The 20,898-nt window shown below is 37.9% G+C and overlaps 1 protein-coding gene across 1 annotated transcript in view; it reads left to right on the top strand.

Moving 5' to 3' along the window:
- The first annotated feature begins 276 nt into the window (after window positions 1-276).
- Window positions 277-20,898, top strand: part of LOC138764487 (regulation of nuclear pre-mRNA domain-containing protein 2-like) — an 85,719-nt gene continuing 65,097 nt past the window's right edge. The window contains 1 exon segment of the mRNA XM_069940474.1: window positions 277-446. Within this exon segment, the coding sequence (XP_069796575.1) occupies window positions 287-446 (160 nt within the window). The 5' untranslated portion in view covers window positions 277-286.

Below are 20,898 nucleotides of genomic sequence, written 5' to 3'. Positions count from 1 at the left end.
TGGGTCGATCTCCCGTTCGTCCCTGCGGTTTTTAATCAAAAAAAAATCTTCCTTTAATTAAACCACCTTAAAATTTCTCCCCCCCCCAATCGAATGCTGGAGAAAGCATTCGAAGAGCGTAGACTCTTTTTAATGACGTGAGTGCGCGCGCCGCCCCCTTCCCCCCCCCCCGACGCGAGCCTCGTGTTGACCGTGCGCAGCGGCTGCGTGCGCGCGCGCGCCGGGGGCAGCGTCAGTTGCGCGCTCCCGCCCACTCCTCCCCCCTCCCCCGGGGGAGGGGACCAAGATGGCAACTGGCTCGGCCGCCTTGGAGGCCACGCTGGAGAAGAAGCTGCAGACGGTGACCAACACGATGGACAGCATCCAGGGCCTGTCGTCCTGGATCCTCGACAACAAAAAGCACTACACCTCCATCGTAAAGCACTGGATGAAGTGTATGAGGAAATGTGAGTGTGACCTGGGGGTGGGGTGGGGTGGGATGGGGGGGGGGAGTGTTGTTTGTCTGTGGGAGCATTCAATTGATGGATTCAAAAGTAAAAACACAATGCTGGAGAAATTAAGCAAATGTTGATCCATCGCCAACGTTTTGGCCTTGAGCAAAATGTGGTCAGGTGTCTGAATTGGAAAGGGCTCAAGCCCGAGATGTCCGAGTTCCTTGCTTATCCAGCTCCGTAGCCAAGAAAGCCCAACAACGCCTCTACTTCCCTGCGAAGGCTGAGGGGAGTTCATCTCCCACTCTCCATCCTCACTACATTCTACAGAGGATGTACTGAGAGCATCCTGTGCAACGGGATCACTGCCTTGTTAGACCCTGCAAAGGATAGTGAAGTCATCTGGTAGGAGGTACCGTAGCACTCGGGCCCTTGCGTCCAGATTAGGCAACGGTTTTTTCACCCCCCAAGCCATCAGGCTCCTAAATTCCCAGAACATACGTGGATAGGGTACCATGAACTTTCATTGTAGATGTCCTAATATTTTAATGTGTTTAACTTCTAACTTGTACTTATGTAAAAATAGTCTGTGGTCCTAGAGAAACGCTATTTTGTCTATACTATGTGAGCATGGTATAAATGATAAAGGTGACGACATGATGTATCTTTATCTTTGCTATATATCGTACACTGTTAGACCTTCTGAAATTCTCCAGCACTGTGTTTTTACCTCAATGACAGTGTCTGCAGACTTTCACGTTTTACTGATGGATTAAAAAATTAATTGCTGAAGATTGATCATTTGATGTGGCGTGAAAGTTTTCATACAATGTTGGCAAGCATCTGGCTCTTAAATCTGGTTTATTTTCCCCACCCCCCCCCCCCAAAAAAAATCTAAAACTGAAAGCATCATACCTGAGGACAAACAGAAAATGCTCTAAACAGTGAACAGGTCACATAGCAACGTTCTTGTTGCACAGATACTTCCTGACTTACTGAAAATTTGTGTGTCTTCTGATCTTTCTAATTTTGTTGGCAGTTAAGAATCAGAATTTATAGTCATGAACATGTCACAAAATTAATTGTTTTGCGGCAGCGTCAAAGTGCAAACATTTATATAAGCCATCTTACAAAATAATTAAAAGTAGTGCAAGAAAGGGACAAAGTGAGGCAGTGTCTGTGGTTCATTGTTCATTCAGGAAGCTGATGGAGGAGGGGAAGAAGCCGTCCTTGTGCCATTGAATGCTTTTCTTCAGGCTCCTGTAGCTTTCCCCCGCCCCCCCATGGTAGTAGAGTGAAGAGGACATGGCCTGGGTGGTGGAGGTCCTTGAGGATAGATATTATCTTGACACCACCTTTTGTAGATGACCTATATCTGAATTCAAATAGAAAATGTTCTAAGCAGTCAACAGGTCAGATAGCAAGGTTCTTATTGCACAGATGTTTCCTGACTTACTGAAAATTTATTGGAGATAGATTTTATGTTTTATAGATTTTTTTGTTGCTCTGAACTTAATTGTCTAGTCTTTCTAATTATGTTGGTGGTCCCTGAAAAACAGGGACATGGAGTATATGCGCTTGTTGGTGGTCCCTGTAAACAGAGACATGAAATATGTGTGCTTGTTGGTAGAGTCTCTGAAAATAGGGACATGGAGTATATACGCTTGATGATAGTCCCTGTAAGCAGGGACATGGAGTATATGTGCTTGTTGGTAGAGTCTCTGTAAACAAAGACATGGAGTATATGTGTTTGTTGATGGTCCCTGAAAAGGGGGGCATGGAGTCCAAAGGGTTAACTGTCTGCTTTCTTCCATTTTTTTGTCTTTTTAAACGAATTATAAATAGTGGATAATATTTTAAAATGTTTTGACTATTAATTGAATGACATGCCTTATATTAATTGTTCTCAGCAAACTTTGTGTGGCTGTATTTCCAGAAGGATGATTGTTGGAATGGTGAAAAGTAAATATCCATAGCCACATTGGATCTTCACTATGAAAGGAAGATTAAATGGTGCATCTGAGCGCTCTATTTGAAGTGGATTTATTGTGATGTGGAAAAAAATATATATTTAAGTATTGATGGATTCAAAAGTCATTGTGTAGAAAATTCTAAAATGGTGAAGGCCTATTAACGGCGATGCTCTTTTTAGTTTTGCTGTTATGGTAGTGGAAAAATCTCAATGTTCCACAAGGTGTAAGTTCTACTAGTCCAATGGTTTTCAAACTTTTTCTTTCCACTCACATACCACCTTTACTGATCACAGAGCACCTACGGCATAGGGATTACTTAAGGTGGTATGTGAGTGGAAAGAGAAAGTCTGAAAACCACTATTGTAGTCCATCTAAGTGGAGCTTTAAATGTTGAGAGAAGGAAATTGGGGGCTCAGCAATTCCGTTGAATGTGATTCCTGCTGGATAGCTATTGTTCTTTCCAAATTTTACATGTTCACTCTTTATTGGTAATGCAATGGTTATTCTCGGGCTGCTGATGGTTTGGACTGAAGTCTCGGTGGTTTCAGGAGCTGCGGGCTTGCTGGGGGAAAATCCCCGGACAATTGGTGACTCTCATTTGCTCCTCTTTAAGAGGCGCGTCAGGCAATTTCTGCTGATGGTGAATGTTTGGAGATTCCGTGTAATACTGCACTGTCTTTATTGCATGTCAATAAAGGAATCTTGAATTAAAAACCTCTTTCATTGGTTGGAGTCACACACATTAGAGTTAATAATTTTGATCTGCTCTTGTCCTGGCTGCATGAGAGGTTCTGTTAATCCACAACAAATTTAAAGCTATTCCATCCTATAATGTTAGTGTGGATAATGCTGTTCCATTTGCTTTCTAATGATTGTTAGCTGGAGTGATACTTGTGGTCCTCTGGGGAAACTGCCTTTTATTCAATATCATAGATCTGAAATTAACTGGAGAATGAAGAAGTGGCTTGTTTTTGTATGCTTTATCGGTGATGTTAAGCAGAAATTGCAATGTCAGTGTATGAATTAATCCCAGGTTATGGGGATATAGAATGGCAGTAAAGTATTAACATCACTTTAAAACTTGGAACTTTGGCCCCTTAATTTGCACAAAATGAGTTGAATTTTAAGAACTTTTGTTCAGTACGTTGTGTAAGATAGATTGAAGATGTAAGACTGGTGTTTTCTGCTTTGCCTCTGCTGGGAGAACTTCGCTTATGAATGAATAAAGACTATATGGATATAATTTCAGAATTAGAATTTATTGTCATGAGCACATCACAAAATTTGTAGCAGCATTAGAGGTGCAAGATTGCTCTAAATTAGACTTTTAAAAATATATTTGTGCAAAAAAAAAGTGAGGTAGTGCTTGTGGTTCCTTGTCCATTCAGAAATCTGATGTCAGAGTGGAAGGAGCTGTTTTTGTACCATTGGGTGCTCGTCTTCAGGTTCCTTGCTGTTGGTAGCAGTGTGAAGAGGGCATGGCCTGGGTGGAGAAGGTCCTTGAGGATAGAGGCGGTTTTCTCAAGACACTGCCTCTTGTAGGTGTCCTTGCTGGAGTGAAGACTGGTGCCTGTGATGGCACTGGCCAAGTTCACAACTCTCTGGAACTTTTTCCTAATCTGAGTGTTGGTACCTCTATATCAGACAGTAATGCAACTGCCAGAATGCTCTCCATGGTCCATCTGTAGAAATTTGCGAGAGTCTTTGGTTGCATACCCAATGCAATGTCGTTGGTGAGCCTTCTTCATGGCAGCAAGCCTGAATTGTTGGTTATGCATCTTTATTATATAAAGTAAGCTGTTTGACCAGCTGAGCTTCTCTAGCATTGTGTTTTTACTTCAACCTTGGTGTCCGCAGACTTTCCTGTTCTATTCCTTCGAGACTGCACTAAAATGGAGGCCCCAGGATAGATCTTCAGAGTTGTTGACACCTAGGAATTTGAAATTCTTAACCCTTTCCATTGCTGACCCTTCAATGTCAATGCCATCATGAAGAAGGCTCTCCAGAGGCTATACCTTGTGAGGAGTTTGAGAAGATTTGGTATATCACCGAAGACTCTTGAAATCTTCTACAGGTGTACTGTGGAGAGCATTATGGCTGGTTGCATCACTGTCTGGTACGGAGGCACCAACGCTCAGGATAAGTAAAAACTGCAGAGGGTTGTTAACTCGACCTGTGAGATTACGGGCACCGGTCGTCACTCTTTCGAGGACATCTACAAGAGGAGGTGTCTTCAGAAAGCACGCTCTATCCTCAAGGACCCCCACCATCCAGGCCATACCCTCTTCACACTGCTACCATCAGCGAGGATGTACAGGAGCCTGAAGACGAGCACTTAGTGGCTCAAGGACAGTTTCTTCCCCTCTGCCATCAGATTTCTGAATGATCAATGAAGCATAGACACAACTTACTTTTTGCACCTTTTACATTTACTTTGTAATGTGATTGATAGAATTATTTGTAACGTAATGCTGTTGATTTTTGTTCTCTGGAATTTCACAATCGGTTATTCTTTAGTTTTGCTAACGTTTCACTCCTGTACCCTTCCTAATTGCCATCTGTGATTCTGTTGACAACCCGTAGTGTCATCAGCAAATTTGTATTGTTTGATAACAAAGCTGAATGACAATACTTGGGTAAGTACCACTTTCGTATTGTGGCGCAGAGAGTTTCTCCTAGTTATAATAGTTACATGTGTTGGCTCATTGTGACGAATAGCCTATAATAGGAATGAGCGTGGTGTATTATCCTATGTACATTCAATGTACAGATGCAATAAAAGGCTTTCAAAACACGCAAATGACAATTTAGGTGGCTGCAGGACATTTAGAGCAGTGTTTGTAAATATTGATTTAATGGGGCTAAATCCAGTGCAGTGGGTCACTCCTCTGCTACTGAATGAATACAAGTGCAAATAGACCTTGCAGAAGAGTGAGCTTGTACTTGGCAGTTCAGCCTCTCTGCATTTGAAAGCAGGTTACTACATCCTGCTTCAGATTGCATAGGAACATAGGAAGTAGGAACAGGAGTAGGCCAAAAATGGCCCATCAAGCCTGCTCCGCTATTCAATACGATCATGGCTGATCTAATTTATGACCTAACTCCACCTACCTGCCTTCTCCCCATATCCCCTAATTCCTCTATCATATAAAAATTAATCTAACCGAATTTTAAATATGTTTAATGAAGCAGCCTCAACCACTTCCCTGGTTAGAGAATTCCAAACATTCACTACTCTCTGGGAAAAACTATTTGTCCTCTTCTCTGTCCTAAATCTACTCCCCCGAATCTTAAGACTGTGTCCTCTTGTTTGTTTCCCTGGCCAGCTCAAAAAACCTTCCTACATCTATCCTATCCATACTCTTCATAATCCTATATGTTTCTATAAGATCTCTCATTCTTCTGAACTCGAGCGAATACAATCCTAGATGATTTAATCTTTCATCATGTCAACCCCTTCATCCCAGGGATCAACCTAGTAAACCTCCTCTGGACCGTCTCCAAAGCCAGTATATCCTTCCTCAAATATGGAGACCAGAACTGGACACAGTACCTTATACAGTTGCAACATTACCTCCCTACTCCTGAATTCAATTCCTCTAGCGATGAAGGCCAACATTCCATTTGCCTTCTTAATAACCTGCTGCACCTGCAACGTAACTTGCGTATGAAGGTTAGGGAACTTAGTTACATCCCTTTTACATTGAGAGACCAGAAGTCATGAAATAATGTTTTACAGAACAATTTCTTTGATCCATAAATTTATCTCAAGATATAGGAGCAGAAGTAGGCCAATTGGCCAGCCTTCTCCCCGTAACCCTTGGTGCTCTGATTGATCAAATACCTGTCAATCTCTGCCTTGAACATACTACTGGCCTTGCTTCCATAGCTGCCTGTGGCAACAAGTACCACAGACTCACGGGCTTCTGATTAAAGAAAAGTTTCCTCCTTTTTAAAATTGGCACCCTTTTGTCCTGAAGTTGTGCCCTCTTGTCCTAGACTCTCTGTCATGGGAAACATTCTTGCCACATCTATTCTGTCCAGGCCTTTCAGCATTCAAAATGCTTCTATGAGCCCCAGTCCTTCTGTACTCCAACAAGTAAAGTCCAAGTGCCGACAAATGTTCATCATTTGCTAACCCTTTCATTTGTATGGTATTCCTCTAGAAAGAAAATGTATTAGAATTTTTTAAATCAGCATGAGCTGATGACTTGTTAATTGTATTTTTAATGTGTAAAACATTAGCCCCAAAATCATTTCATTTGTTTCTTTACAGATATGGTCCTAACTTGTTTGTATACTCCAAAAAAAAGCTTGTAGATTTTGATTTGGCATGGAACTTATCAGTTTCCAGATCCAACCAATAATGCAAGACCTGCAAAATGCATACTGTTACTGAGGGGATAGATTTGAAATAACATTTTTCATTATTGCACTGGTGTAAATGTTGTTGGAATATCTACTTCTGGAATGTTTTCAGAATTTCTTACTAGCGTTTACATAAAAAAGAGGAAATATTGTGCATAAGAGCAGGAACTGATTATTTTAGCTTCCCTGACCTACTCCTTTCAGCATAATTGTGACTCCTGCTATCTCAATTTACATTGCTACTCTCTCCCCATTCCCTTGTTGCTACCTCCTCAAATATATTCAATGATGGCCTCTTCATCCTTCTGTATTGGCAAATTCCACAGGATCTCCATCTGCCGAGCAAAAAAAAATGTCTGTTTATCTCAATCGTAAATTCCTTGCCTTGTAACTTAAGACTGTGACTCCTTGTTTTCCATATCTAGTCATAGGAAACATTCTGCCCATAACCAGTTGTCTGATCCCGTCAGGATTTTGTGAGATTAATATATGGTTGTCAAGCATGTGTTAAGGGTATATGGAAGAAGATCCACTTAGAAAGGAAAAAAAACGAATTACCAAATACCAAAATTATTATTGTCGCAAAATCCCTTTTACAATAGATAACCTTTCCTTTAGAGAATGGGAGGGAAAAGGAATCAAAAAAATAGAAAATTGTTTTTTGGGAAATAATTTATTAACATTTGAACAGTTGAAGTACAAATATGAAATAACTCAGGGAACAATGTTTGCATACCATCAACTGAAAGCTTATCATTGCTCTGATCTGGGATTACCTTGTGTACGAGAAAGGATGCATTCATTGAAGATAAGCTTGCTTATCTTCGACAACTAAAATTTCCAATTTTAAAACTGCTCCATTTTCCAAACTGGAAAAGTTCTCTAAAGGATAAATTGGGAAACAGATTAAGATTACCAGAAGGAAGCAGCTTTGAATATGTGATTACAGACACAATGATAATTAAAAGATTCATAACGAACATGTACATCAAGCTGCAAGATAAGGAAAATGATGAAATAAACTATAAACCAAAACAAAAGTGGGAAAAGGATTTAAACATAAAGATAAAAAATGAAGCATGGAAAAAGTTATGTTCCGGAACTATGAAGAATACAATAAAAACAAGGTTACGCATGATACAGTATAATTGGTTACACAGGGTATATATCACTCCTCAAAAATTAAAAAATTGGGATTCAATATTATCGGACAGATGTTTTCACTGTAAGAAGGAAATGGGAACAACAGTACATGCAACTTGGGCATGTGAGAAAGTGGAAAGTATTAAATAAAATCACAAAAAATAACATACCAAAAAATCCAGAGATCTTTCTTTTAAGTAACATAAGTAAAGAATTAGGCCTCAAATTGGATGAAGCGCAAAAAAGATTATGATAGCCTTAGCAGTAGCAAAAAAATGAATAATGTCAACTTGGAAAATGGAAGAGAGCCTGAGTATACAGCAATGGTACATGGAAATGAATAAATGTATTCCATTGGAAAAAATAACATCTAATTAAAAAAATTAAGTCACATTGTTTGAATAAATTTGTGAACCATACATGGAGAGCTTGCCTTGGACCTCTACCCCCTAAAATGATAAGAAGACAAAACAATTAGATTCAGTGTGTACAAATAGATGATGCATTTTTCTTGTTTATTTTCCTTTGTGTGAAGAGATTGTTTTATGGTTTTATTGTACATGTTGAATATTTATGGGTTTTGGAGGGGGAAGGGAAAGGGGGGGGGGAAGGGAGAAAATGCCACTATGTATATTTAATGAGAAATGTTTGTACATATTTTGGTTGATATGGTTCAAAGTGTGAAAAATATATTTTTTTTTAAAAAGCATGTGTTAAGGGTATGTGATGTTGAGAAAAAGTGGAATCCACAATTTGACCTGGCTGTCATTTCTGTTTTGGTAGAGGCCTACCCATATCTAGAACAAGTGTTCTTGCTGAACACCACTGGCTCAACACTTTATGGAATGTGACTTCAGTCTTTCTTCTCTATTTTCTGATCATTTCTGCTCTGTCCTTTTTTGCCAACTTTTATATTCATGAGACATGTGATCCATGGAATCTTAGCTGTGTGGATTCAGAATTGACTTGCCTGCAGAAAGCAGAGAGTGGACAGGAAGTATTTTAGCGAGAGGTCAGTGAATAGTAGAATTCTTTAAAGATCTGTTCTGAAACCCCTGTTGTGATTTTTCACAAATGACCTGGACAAAATAGTAGAGGGATGGGTCAGTAAGTTTGCAAGCAACTCAAAGGTTTGAGGAGTTGTGGATAGTGTTGAAGGTTGTCAAAGGTTACATCGGGATATAGACAGACTGTAGAGTTTGGTGGAGAAGTGATGGGTGGAATTCAATCCGGATAAGTGTGAGGTGATGCATTTTGGAAGGTCAAATTTTAAGGCAGAATACATGATTAATGGTAGAATACTTAACTATGTGGAAGAATTTGGACCTTGGGGTCCAACTCCATAGATTTCTCAAGGTTGACTCGCAGATTAATTGGGTAGTTTAGAAAGCCTATGGGATGCTGGGCTTCATTAGTTGGGAGATTGAGTTCAAGGATCATGAGGTATTGTTACAGCTCTATAAATTTCTGGTGAGACAAAGCTTAGACTATTGTGTTCAGTTCTGGGCACATAATTACAGAAAGGATGAGGAAGTTATAGAGAGGGTACAGAGGAGATTTACTAGGATGTTGCCTGGATTGTCTTGTGAGGTGGGTTAGGAGAGCTAGGGCTTTTCTCTTTGGAATGAAGAAGGATGAGAGGAGACTTGATAGAGGTCTTCAAGATCAATGTACGTGCTCTCCAAAATGGGGTCTGGCGAGGGAATCTGGAATTGGATTAAACTGTTCTACACAGATATTAGTGGGTGAGAAACAGATAGCTTCCCCATCAAGTCTGGAGTTAGGCAAGGCTGTCTCCAGTCTTATTTTTATGCTGCATAGAGCCCTTTGCTGAATCTAACAGGAAGGGCAAGTGCATAAGGAGTGACATTGCCAGGCTGCAGAAGCACTCATGTCAAGGCCTCCCTGAACATGGACGACATTGTCGTCTTCTGTTCAGATACACGATCAGTCTGGAGACTGACCAGCATATGCGGGCATTTTGAGTCCACATCAGCTGGGGTAAACCAGGAGAAGAACGAGGCAATGCTCTTTGGTAACTGGCTCAATTGGTCCACCTTCACCTTCATAGTCAGATCTGACTACCTGTAGGTGCTGTGGATCTGGTTTAGAGGATCTGAGGCGTACAACAAGAATTGTTTGGAGTGGAATACAAAGGTCCACCAAAAAATTTGACTATGGCTGTGGTGCTCACTCTTGATAATGGAGAAAGACCTGACCGTCTGCTGTAGGTGGCACAGGTGTGGCCCATCCACCACACCACTTCCTTGGCAGTTACCAGAGCAGTTTTTAGATTGATTTGGGAGTCCAAAATGGAAAAGATGCGAAGGATTGTAAACCTTTGTAAACCTTGATCAAATCTCCCCTTATTTTTCTTTGTTTCAAGGAATAAAGACCTAACCTGTTTAATCTTTCCTTTTAACTCACTCCTGAAGACCCAGCAACATCTTAGTAAATCTTCTGTGCACTCTTTCAATCTTGTATCCTTTCTGTAGCTAGGCAACTAGAACTGCATACAATATTGCAAATTTGGCTTCACCAATGTCTTAAACAACTTCATCATAACATCCCAACTTATTTTGTTATTATCAAGTTAAAGCTTTTTTATCTAGCAAAATAGGTCCTACTTAATGTTACCTAATCAAAATGAATTAGAATTACTGATTTGTAACACTACTGTAAATAAATTTATTTCAGTAATGTATAACTTGGGGTGCATAAATCAAGATTGAGAAGGGAAATAGATTTAAGTACACAAATAAGTGAAAAGGAGTTGTGTAAAATATAGGTTAGTTCAATATGATTTTTTACATCAATTATATTTGACTAAATCGATGGAAGAAATGCAACTTTTGGATATATGGAGGAAACAACACCCAAAGGAAAAGGAATATTCATATTACTCGGCTAGACATAAAACATACTCAAGAATAGACCTATTTTTGTTATCAGCTTGTATGCAAGATAGAGTAAAAAAAAAACAGAATATAAAGCTAGAATACTATCGGACCATTCACCCTTAATATTGACAGTAAAGTTAGAGGACATCCCTCCAAGAATGTATAGATGGAGATTAAACCCCATGTTACTTAAAAGGCAGGATTTTAGAGAATTTATTGAAAAACAAATTAAAATGTATTTTGAAATAAATACGGAATCAGTGGAAGATAAGTTTATACTATGGGATGCAATGAAAGCATTCATTAGAGGGCAAATAAGTTATGTAACCAAGATGAAGAAGGACTATAATCAGGAAACAGAGCAGTTGGAAAGGGAAATAGTAAATATAGAAAAAGAATTAGTAATGAAGGAAGATATTACTAAAAGAAGAGAATTGGCGGATAAAAAAATAAAATATGAAACACTACAAACATATAAGGTGGAGAAGAACATAATGAACACAAAACAGAAATATTATGAACTAGGTGAAAAAACGCACAAAATCCTAGCATGGCAGCTTAAGACAGAACAAGCTAAGAAAATGGTATTGGCATCAAGGAAAAAAGACAAACAAATTACATATAATCCAAAAGAAATTAAGGAAAACTTTAGAGAATTCTATGAACAATTATACCGAACTGAAAACGAAGGGAAAGAAGGGAAAATAGATGAATTTCTAACTAAAATTGAACTACCAAAACTACAAATAGAGGAACAAAATAAATTAACAGAGCCATTTGGAATAGTAGAAATACAAGAGATAATAAAAAAATTACCAAATAATAAGACACCAGGAGAGGATGGATTCCCAATAGAATTCTATAAAACATTTAAAGACTTATTAATTCCGCCCCTCCTGGAAGTAATCAACCAGATTGATAAAACGCAAAGCTTACCAGATTCATGTAAAACAGCAATAATTACAGTAATACTAAAGCAAGGGAAAGATCCACTCACACCAGCGTCATATAGACCAATATCTTTACTTAACACAGATTATAAGATAATAGCTAAATTATTAGCAAACAGATTAGCAGAGTATGTACCGAAAATGGTAAATCTAGACCAAACTGGATTTATCAAAAAAAGACGCACAACAGACAATATTTGTAAATTTATTAACTTAATTCATGCAGTAGAAGGGAATAAAGCACCAACAGTAGCAGTTGCTTTAGACGCAGAGAAGGCCTTTGACAGAGTAGAATGGAATTATTTGTTCAAAGTATTGCAAAAATTCAGTTTACCGGAGAAGTATATTAATTGGATTAAAGCATTATATAAGGGACCATTAGCGAAAGTGACAGTAAATGGACATGTATCAAAACAATTTAACTTAAGCAGGTCAACACGACAGGGATGCCCACTATCACCTTTATTGTTTGCGTTAGCTATAGAACCACTAGCAGAATTGATAAGAATTATATTTGACTCCACAAAAATTAAATGCATGAATTCCTGCTGTATCAGATTTATATTTTAGGTGTAGATCTGAGATTACCAAGATGAATGTAAAAAAAAAAAGTTCCAATGTCCTAAAGTTAGACAATTTTGGCTAGGGGTAGGTCATTTTTTGAAACGAATTATGGGGTCAAATTCCCACAGGATCCAATATTATTTTTATTGAGTAATCTTAAGGCTATAAGGCCAAAATTAAATATTTATCAAATTGAATTTGTACTAATTACTTTAGCAGTTTCTAGGAAATATTTAGCAATATTATGGAAGTCAGAAATAGATTTAGGCCTGGAAAGATGGCACGCAGAACTTTGTAGTTGTATAACATTAGAGAAAATTACTTAAATCTGCAAGGTTAATATCATGTTTTTTGGAAAATATGGAGCCCATATTTACAACATTTTGGTTGGCATGTACCGTTGGCTCTCTGAGGACCTTGCCTCTTCTCCAATAGATTTTATTGTACAAATGTTGTATTTTCTTGGCATTCTCTGGATTTTCTTTTATTTCTTCTTTTTTCGTTAGGGAGGGGATAGGAGATGGGAGGGTGGGTTGGGAGGTGGGTTAGTGGAATGATATATTCCATATGTATAATTTGAAATAATCTAGAATTGAATTGAAACTATTATTGTGGTTTTAAAAATTTATAAATAAAGTATTAAGAAAACAAAAAAAAATCCCAACTCATATACTCAATACTTTGATTTATAAAGACTAAAATGCCAAAAACTTTTTTTAAAACCCTGTCCACATGCGACGCCACCTTCAAGGAACAATGTACCTATAAAGAAGATAGAAATAGGAGAATAAGGAAAATGTTGGATGTTGTAGGAATGTTGTCTGGTAAAGAGTTGAAAATAAGAAAACAGAAATGGAAAAGGAGGAAAGGTAATGATGGAAAAACGGAAAGAGAAGATAAACAAAATATAAAATGGCTACGCTGAACTATATGACTCTAAATATTAATGGAATACATAACCAAATTAAAAGGAAGAAACTACTAAATTTACTGAAAAAGGAAAAAATAGATATAGCATTTGTCCAAGAAACACATTTAACTGAATTGGAGCACAAGAAATTAAAGAGAGATTGGGTAGGACATGTAACAGCAGCATCGTATAATTCAAAAGCAAGAGGAGTGGCTATATTAATTAGCAAAAATGTGCCATTTAAAATAGAAGAGGAAATAATAGATCCAGCAGGGAGATATGTTATGATAAAATGTCAGATATATTCAGAGCTTTGGAATCTACTTAATATATATTCACCTAACGAAGAAGATCAAAAGTTTATGCAAGATATCTTTTTGAAGGTAGCTAATACGCAAGGGAACATACTAATAGGAGGGGATTTCAATCTGAATTTGGATCCAAATATGGATAAAACGGGGAAAAAAATTAACAGGAAGAACAAAGTAACCAAATTTATAATTAAATCAATGCAAGAAATGAAACTTGTGGACATATGGAGGAAACAAAACCCAAAAGAAAAGGAATACTCATACTACTCGACTAGACATAAAACATACTCAAGGATAGACCTATTCCTGTTATCAGCCCACATACAAGGGAGAGTTAGGAAAACGGAATATAAAGCTAGACTATTATCGGACCACTCACCCCTGTTATTGGCAATAGAGCTAGAAGATATCCCTCCAAGAATGTATAGATGGAGATTAAACCCCATGCTACTTAAAAGACAGGATTTTAGAGAATTTATTGAAAAACAATTAAAAATGTACTTTGAAGTAAATACGGAATCAGTGGAAGATAAGTTTATACTATGGGACGCAATGAAAGCATTCATTAGAGGGCAAATAATAAGTTATGCAACCAAGATGAAGAAGGACTATAATCAGGAAACAGAGCAGTTGGAAAGGGAAATAATAAACATAGAAAAAAAATTAGCAATAAAGGAAGATACAACCAAAAGAAGAGAATTGGCGGATAAAAAAATAAAATATGAAACATTACAAACATATAAGGTGGAGAAGAATATAATGAAGACAAAACAGAAATATTATGAACTAGGGGAAAAAACACACAAAATCCTAGCATGGCAGCTTAAGACAGAGCAAACTAAGAAAACGGTATTGGCAACAAGGAAAAAAGACAAACAAATTACATATAATCCAAAAGAAATTAAGGAAAACTTCAGAGAATTCTATGAACAATTATACCGAACCGAAAACGAAGGGAAAGAAGGGAAAATAGATGAATTTTTGACTAAAATTGAACTACCAAAACTACAAATAGAGGAACAAAATAAATTAACAGAACCATTTGGAACAGTAGAAATACAAGAGATAATAAAAAATTTACCAAATAATAAGACACCAGGAGAGGATGGACTCCCAATAGAATTCTACAAAACATTTAAAGACCTAATAATACCGCCCCTCCTGGATGTAATCAACCAGATTGATGAGACACAAAACTTACCAGATTCATGTAAAACAGCAATAATTACAGTGATACTAAAACAAGGGAAAGATCCACTCTCACCAGCGTCATATAGACCAATATCTTTGCTAAACACAGATTATAAGATAATAGCTAAACTATTAGCGAACAGATTAGCAGAACAGGTACCGAAAATGGTAAATTTAGACCAAACTGGATTTATCAAAAAAAGACGCACAACAGACAATATTTGTAAATTTATTAACTTAATTCATGCAGTAGAAGGAAATAAAGCACCGGCAGTAGCAGTTGCTTTAGACGCAGAGAAGGCCTTCGACAGAGTAGAATGGAATTACTTGTTCAAAGTATTGCAAAAATTCAGTTTACCGGAGAAGTATATTAATTGGATTAAAGCATTATATAAGGGACCGTTAGCGAAAGTGACAGTAAATGGACATGTATCAAAGCAATTTAACTTAAGCAGGTCAACGCGGCAGGGATGCCCACTATCACCATTATTGTTTGCGCTAGCTATAGAACCACTAGCAGAATCGATAAGAAGAGATAATAATATAAAAGGAATAAAAATAAAAGACAGGGAATATAAAATCAGTCTGTTTGCGGATGATGTGATAGTGTACTTAACAGAACCAGAACTATCAATAAAAGAACTATATAAGAAATTGAAGGAATATGGAGAAGTGTCGGGATACAAGATAAACGTAAATAAAAGTGAAGCAATGCCTATGAATAACGCGGATTTCTCAAAATTTAAGGAGGAATCCCCATTCAGATGGCAAACGCAGGCAATAAGATACCTAGGTGTGCAAATAAACAAAAATCTAGGCCAATTATATAAACTCAATTACAATCCACTAATGAAAAAACTACAGGACGATTTAGAGCATTGGAAAGAGCTACCACTAACACTGATAGGAAGGATAAACTGTATTAAAATGAACATTTTTCCAAGGATACTATACTTATTTCAGGCATTGCCAATACAACTGACAGAAAAATTCTTCAAAGAGTTAAAGAAAATAATAAGGAGATTTTTATGGAGAGGGGGGAAACCGAGGATAGCACTAGACAAATTAACAGAATGGTATAAACAAGGAGGCTTACAATTGCCAAACTTCAAAAATTATTATAGAGCCGCACAATTAAGGTACCTATCAGATTTTTATCAAACAAGGGAAAAACCAGACTGGACGAGACTAGAATTAGATAAAATAGGGGAAAAGATACCTGAACACATATTATATAAATGGGACGAAAAATTGGTACAACATAGAACTTCTCCAGTATTACACCATCTCCTCAATATATGGAAGAAGATACATGTAGAAAGAAATAAAATAAATTACCAAATACCAAAACTAATATTGACGCAAAATAAGCTACTCCCTTTTACAATAGACAACCTTGCCTTTAGAAAATGGGAAAAAAAAGGGATTAAAAGAATAGAAAATTGTTTTTCAGGAAGTAGATTCTTATCCTTTGAACAAATGAGAGATAAGTACAATATAACGGGAGATACAGCGCTGGCATATTACCAACTGAGATCCTACTTGAAAGATAAATTAGGAAGCAACTTGAGTTTACCAGAGGGAAGTAACCTTGAATATGTGATTACAGATACAATGTTAATCAAAAGATTTATAAAAAATATGTATATTAAACTGCAAGAAAAGGAAAATGAGGAAACAAATGGTAAAACTAAACAAAAATGGGAACAAGATTTAAATATAAAGATAAAAAAGGAAACATGGGAGAAGTTATGCTCTGGAACGATGAGAAATACAATAAATACGAGGCTGCGCATGATACAATATAATTGGTTACACAGACTATACATTACACCGCAAAAGTTAAATAAATGGGACCCAACAGTATCTGATAGATGTTTTCGATGTAAAAAAGAAAGGGGAACAACAATTCATGCAATCTGGACATGTGAGAGAGTAGAAAAATTTTGGGATGATCTCAATCAGATATTAAATAAAATAACAGAAAACAATATACCAAAGAATCCAGAGATCTTTCTCCTAAGTAACATAAAAAATAAAGAATTTGGAATTGACTTGGAGGATGCACAAAAAAGATTTGTTAAGATAGCCCTAGCTGTAGCAAAAAAATGTATTATGTCAACCTGGAAATTGGAAGATAATTTGAAAATACAACAATGGTATATAGAAATGAATAAATGTATTCCATTAGAAAAAATAACATATAGTTTAAGAAATAATATTGAAATATTCGAACAAGTATGGGAGCCTTACATTAAATACAATAGCGAAAACCTACCGGGAACAAACATTACCTAAGTTGATGGAAGGAGAAGAGAAGAAAAAAATGGACTCAGTAGAATTTCTGGTGTATTTTTGTTGAATGACAACATTGTCTAACTGAATTAATGCAACCTAGATTGTATAACTAAAATGGATGAGAGGGGGGAGGGATGGGGGGGTGGCTTGGGAGGAGGGAGGGGGGAGGGAGAAAAAGACACTGTAAATGTGTGGAAAAGAAAAAGTGTATATCATGGCTATTGTGATTTATGGTGTGAAAAATAAAAAATTAAAAAAAAAAAAAAAAAAAAAAAAAAAAAAAAAAAAAAAAGGAACAATGTACCTGTATCCCCAGGTCTTGTTCCTCCACATTCCTCAGAGCCTTTCCATTTACCGTGTATGTCCTTCCTTGATTTGCTCTTCCAAAATGCAATACCTCACACTTGTCTGGATTAAATTCCATCATCCATTTACAGGCCTGTTCTTCTTGTTGGTCCAGATCCCTCTGCAAGCTTTGAAAATCTTCCTCACCGTCCACTATGCCTTCTCTCTATGTTGCATCATAGAGAGAAAAATGTACCAAAACAGAGTTCAGTTAAAAACAGTGCAAAGCCATCAGGTTTTGCCAGTGAGAGATCCATTTCAGAGTCTGATAACAGCAGGGAAAAAAAACCGTCTTTGAATATGGATGTTTGTTTTCAAGCACATGTACCTTCTTGGTTGAAGATTGTGGGAGCATGACCTGACTGGGATGGGTCCTTTAATATGTTAGTAACTTTCACAAGACAGCAAGAGGAAAAGACTGAGTCAATGGAGGGAGGTTGATTTGTGTGATGGCTTGGAATGAACAACTCTCTGAAGTTACTTGTGCTCTTGGGCAGAGCAGTTCCTGTATCATTGATGTGGTGCATCCGACAGGATACTTTCTATTAAAAACACACAGAAATGCTGGAAGAACTCAAACCTTGAAAAGAGCTCAGGCCCAAAACATCAGTAATATATCTCGTATGGATGGTGCAAACCTGGCTTGAGCTCCTCCAGCATTTCTTTGTGTTTTTACTACAATCACAGCGTCTGCAGACTTTCGCTTTCTATAGTGCATCTACAAAAGTTGGCAAGAGACCTTGGGGACATATTGCATTTCTTAAAGCTTCTGAGAAAGTAGAGTCTTTGGAACACTTTCTTGGTTGGACCTGGACAAGCTGTTGGTACATTTCCTCCTAAGAACATAAAGTTCCATCTTAGAACCTGCTGATATATACAGGGATAAATTTAGACATACAGCGCAGTAACAGGCCATTTCAGCCCATGAGTCCATGCTGCCCAGTTTCTACCCCATTAACCTTCACCCCCTGTACATCTGTTTACTGAAATGATGAGAATGGGTTTATTGTCCCAAGAAAAATGATATATCCCCCTAAAATTCTTAGTGCTCCAACAGTATACATTACCCCAGTGCAGATAAAGTTAATAAATATGCCCCGTTAGTGTTTGACCAGCTCCTTAGTTTTGCTGACAATGAGTGATTATTATCCTGAAACCATGCCACCATCTCCTTTCAATACTCCATCTTGTTGAATTTTGGTATTCGTCCTACGACAGTAATTTCATCTTCAAACTTGTAGATAGAGTTAGTGCAGTGTTTAGTCACACAGTTATTAATGTACAGGGGAGCTTGGCAAGGGGTTGAGGGGCTGTGTACACAGTCTTGTGGGCCTGTGTTGCGGGCTTTTGTGGAGGTGTTGTCACCAATCCTCACTCCTTGTAGTCTGCAGGCCAGATCCATTTTGAATTTAGAATTGTTGCATCTTGCCAATAATTTGTAGATTTGTGATTAGTAAGGGATTGCTTAAGGTGGGATGTGAGTGGGAAGGGAAGGTTGAGAATCACTGCTCAAGACCCAATTGTTACTGAAATATTTTGCTTGAGAAAAATTGTAATTGGCCCATTTCCTTTGGAGTTATGCAACCGTGCATATAACAAGGCAACAAGGGACGATTAAAACAGTGGGTTTCAATCTTTTTCTTCCCACTCACTTCCCACTTTAAATAATCTCTAGGCCATTGGTGCTCTGTGATGAGTAAGGGATTGCTTAAGGTGGGATGTGAGTGGGAAGGGAAGGTTGAGAATCACTGCTCTAGACCCAATTGTTACTGAAATATTTTGCTTGAGAAAATTTGTCATTGGCCCATTTCCTTTGGAGCTCTGAAACGGTGCACATAACGAGTCAATGAGGGTCGATTAAAACAGTGGTTTCAAACTTTTTCTTTCCACCCACATCCTACCGTAAGCAATCCCTCACTAATCACAGAGCACCTATGCCAAAGGGAATACTTAAAGAGGTACGTGAGTGGAAAGAAAAAGGTTGAGAAGCAGTGGTCTAAAATGTAATATTTCTTTGTTGAAATCTATTTTGTAAGTACATTATGGTTATATTTGTACTCTTGTGTGAAGTAAATTACTGTATTGTCCACATGCATAGTTTAGCTGCTAATAATATTGTGCTCTCCAGACAGTGGTGGTGCCCGTCAAGTAGATTACTGGACTGTTGGCCCTATTACTACTATGTACAGCATACATTGAATTTGCTTTTTTTTTAACACAGGGGTGGCTAAACTTCCTCAGTGTAAGAGTCACATATGATATACTTCAGATATTTGAGAGCCGCGTGACAGGAAAAACGTAATGCATACACATTTTTACTCTTACGCACGTTTTGTCACATAAACTTTATATAAAAAAAATTAAGAAATAGGTGTATGTAACAATATTTATTCATGAGTGTAGTTAAACTGCTAATTTGTATTAGTTTCAATAATCAAAAAATACACACATACATTATCAAATACTTACAAAATCCTGACAGATTTTCTGTCCGAGGAAGCAGTAAATGCTGCCTTATTAAGTATATTTAAGATACAGTAAGATGGATTTTTGCATTGTAGAGGAATTGAGGGTTATGGGGGAAAGGCGGAGCTGCATCCACGGCCACATCAGCTGTGATCTCACGGAATGTGGGAGGAGCTTCAATGGGACGGATGGACGACTTCTGCTCCTGATGTGCTCTCTTCAAGAAAGTTGGTCTCTGCAGATACCTGTGCCATTGCAGCTTCCACAGTGAACATGATGCAGGAAGTGAGCCAATACAAAGCTGCATCCTGTGACAGGTTGAGGCCAGGGGGCCTGGTTTGGCTGCAGGGATTCAGTGTCCCAGGGTGGCTTCAGGAGCACTGGTATCTTCTCCAGCCAACCTATTTCCATGAGCCATACGTATCGTGTCAAAGAGCTTCATGTGGCTCACAAGCTGTGGTTTGGCCACTCCTGTTTTAGTATGTTATACAGTAGATTGAAGGAATTCATGATCCATGCAAGTGTAAAAGGAGTCTGGGAATGGGGCCCCAACGAATTTTAATGAATGAAGCCCCAGTGTGTTTAAAAGGAGTTTTGTTATAGTGCCCTGGTGAGTTTAAAAGGAAGTGAGAAGCTCAGCCTCAGTGAAGTTAAGAGGGTTGGGGAATTGAGGTCTGCAAGTTTAAAAAGAAATTGGAGCAGGGAGTGCATGAAATAGGGCCCCAGTGAATTTAAAAGGAGCGTTGGGAGAAGGACCCTGGTGAATTAAGGGTTGGATGGGAACAGGGCTTCTGGTAGGCTTAAAGGAAGTTTGGGAGTTGGAGAACTGGTAAGTGTAGAAAATGGTTTCCTTGTTTAAAGGGAGCCATGGAAGCAGGCCCCCAGTGAGTTTAAATTAAGTATGGGAAATTGGCTCGACTGACTTTTAAGGGAATGTGGGGAACAGGGCCTTGATGAGTTTAGAGGGAAGGTGGGGAACAGGGCCTTGATGAGTTTAGAGGGAAGGTGGGGAACAGGGCCTTGATGAGTTTAGAGGGAAGGTGGGGAA

The sequence above is a fragment of the Narcine bancroftii genome, chromosome 5, assembly GCF_036971445.1.
Source record: "Narcine bancroftii isolate sNarBan1 chromosome 5, sNarBan1.hap1, whole genome shotgun sequence".
Lineage (NCBI taxonomy): Eukaryota > Metazoa > Chordata > Chondrichthyes > Torpediniformes > Narcinidae > Narcine > Narcine bancroftii.
The sequence above is the reverse complement of the archived record's forward strand: the minus strand, read 5'-3'. Positions and strand labels throughout refer to the sequence as shown.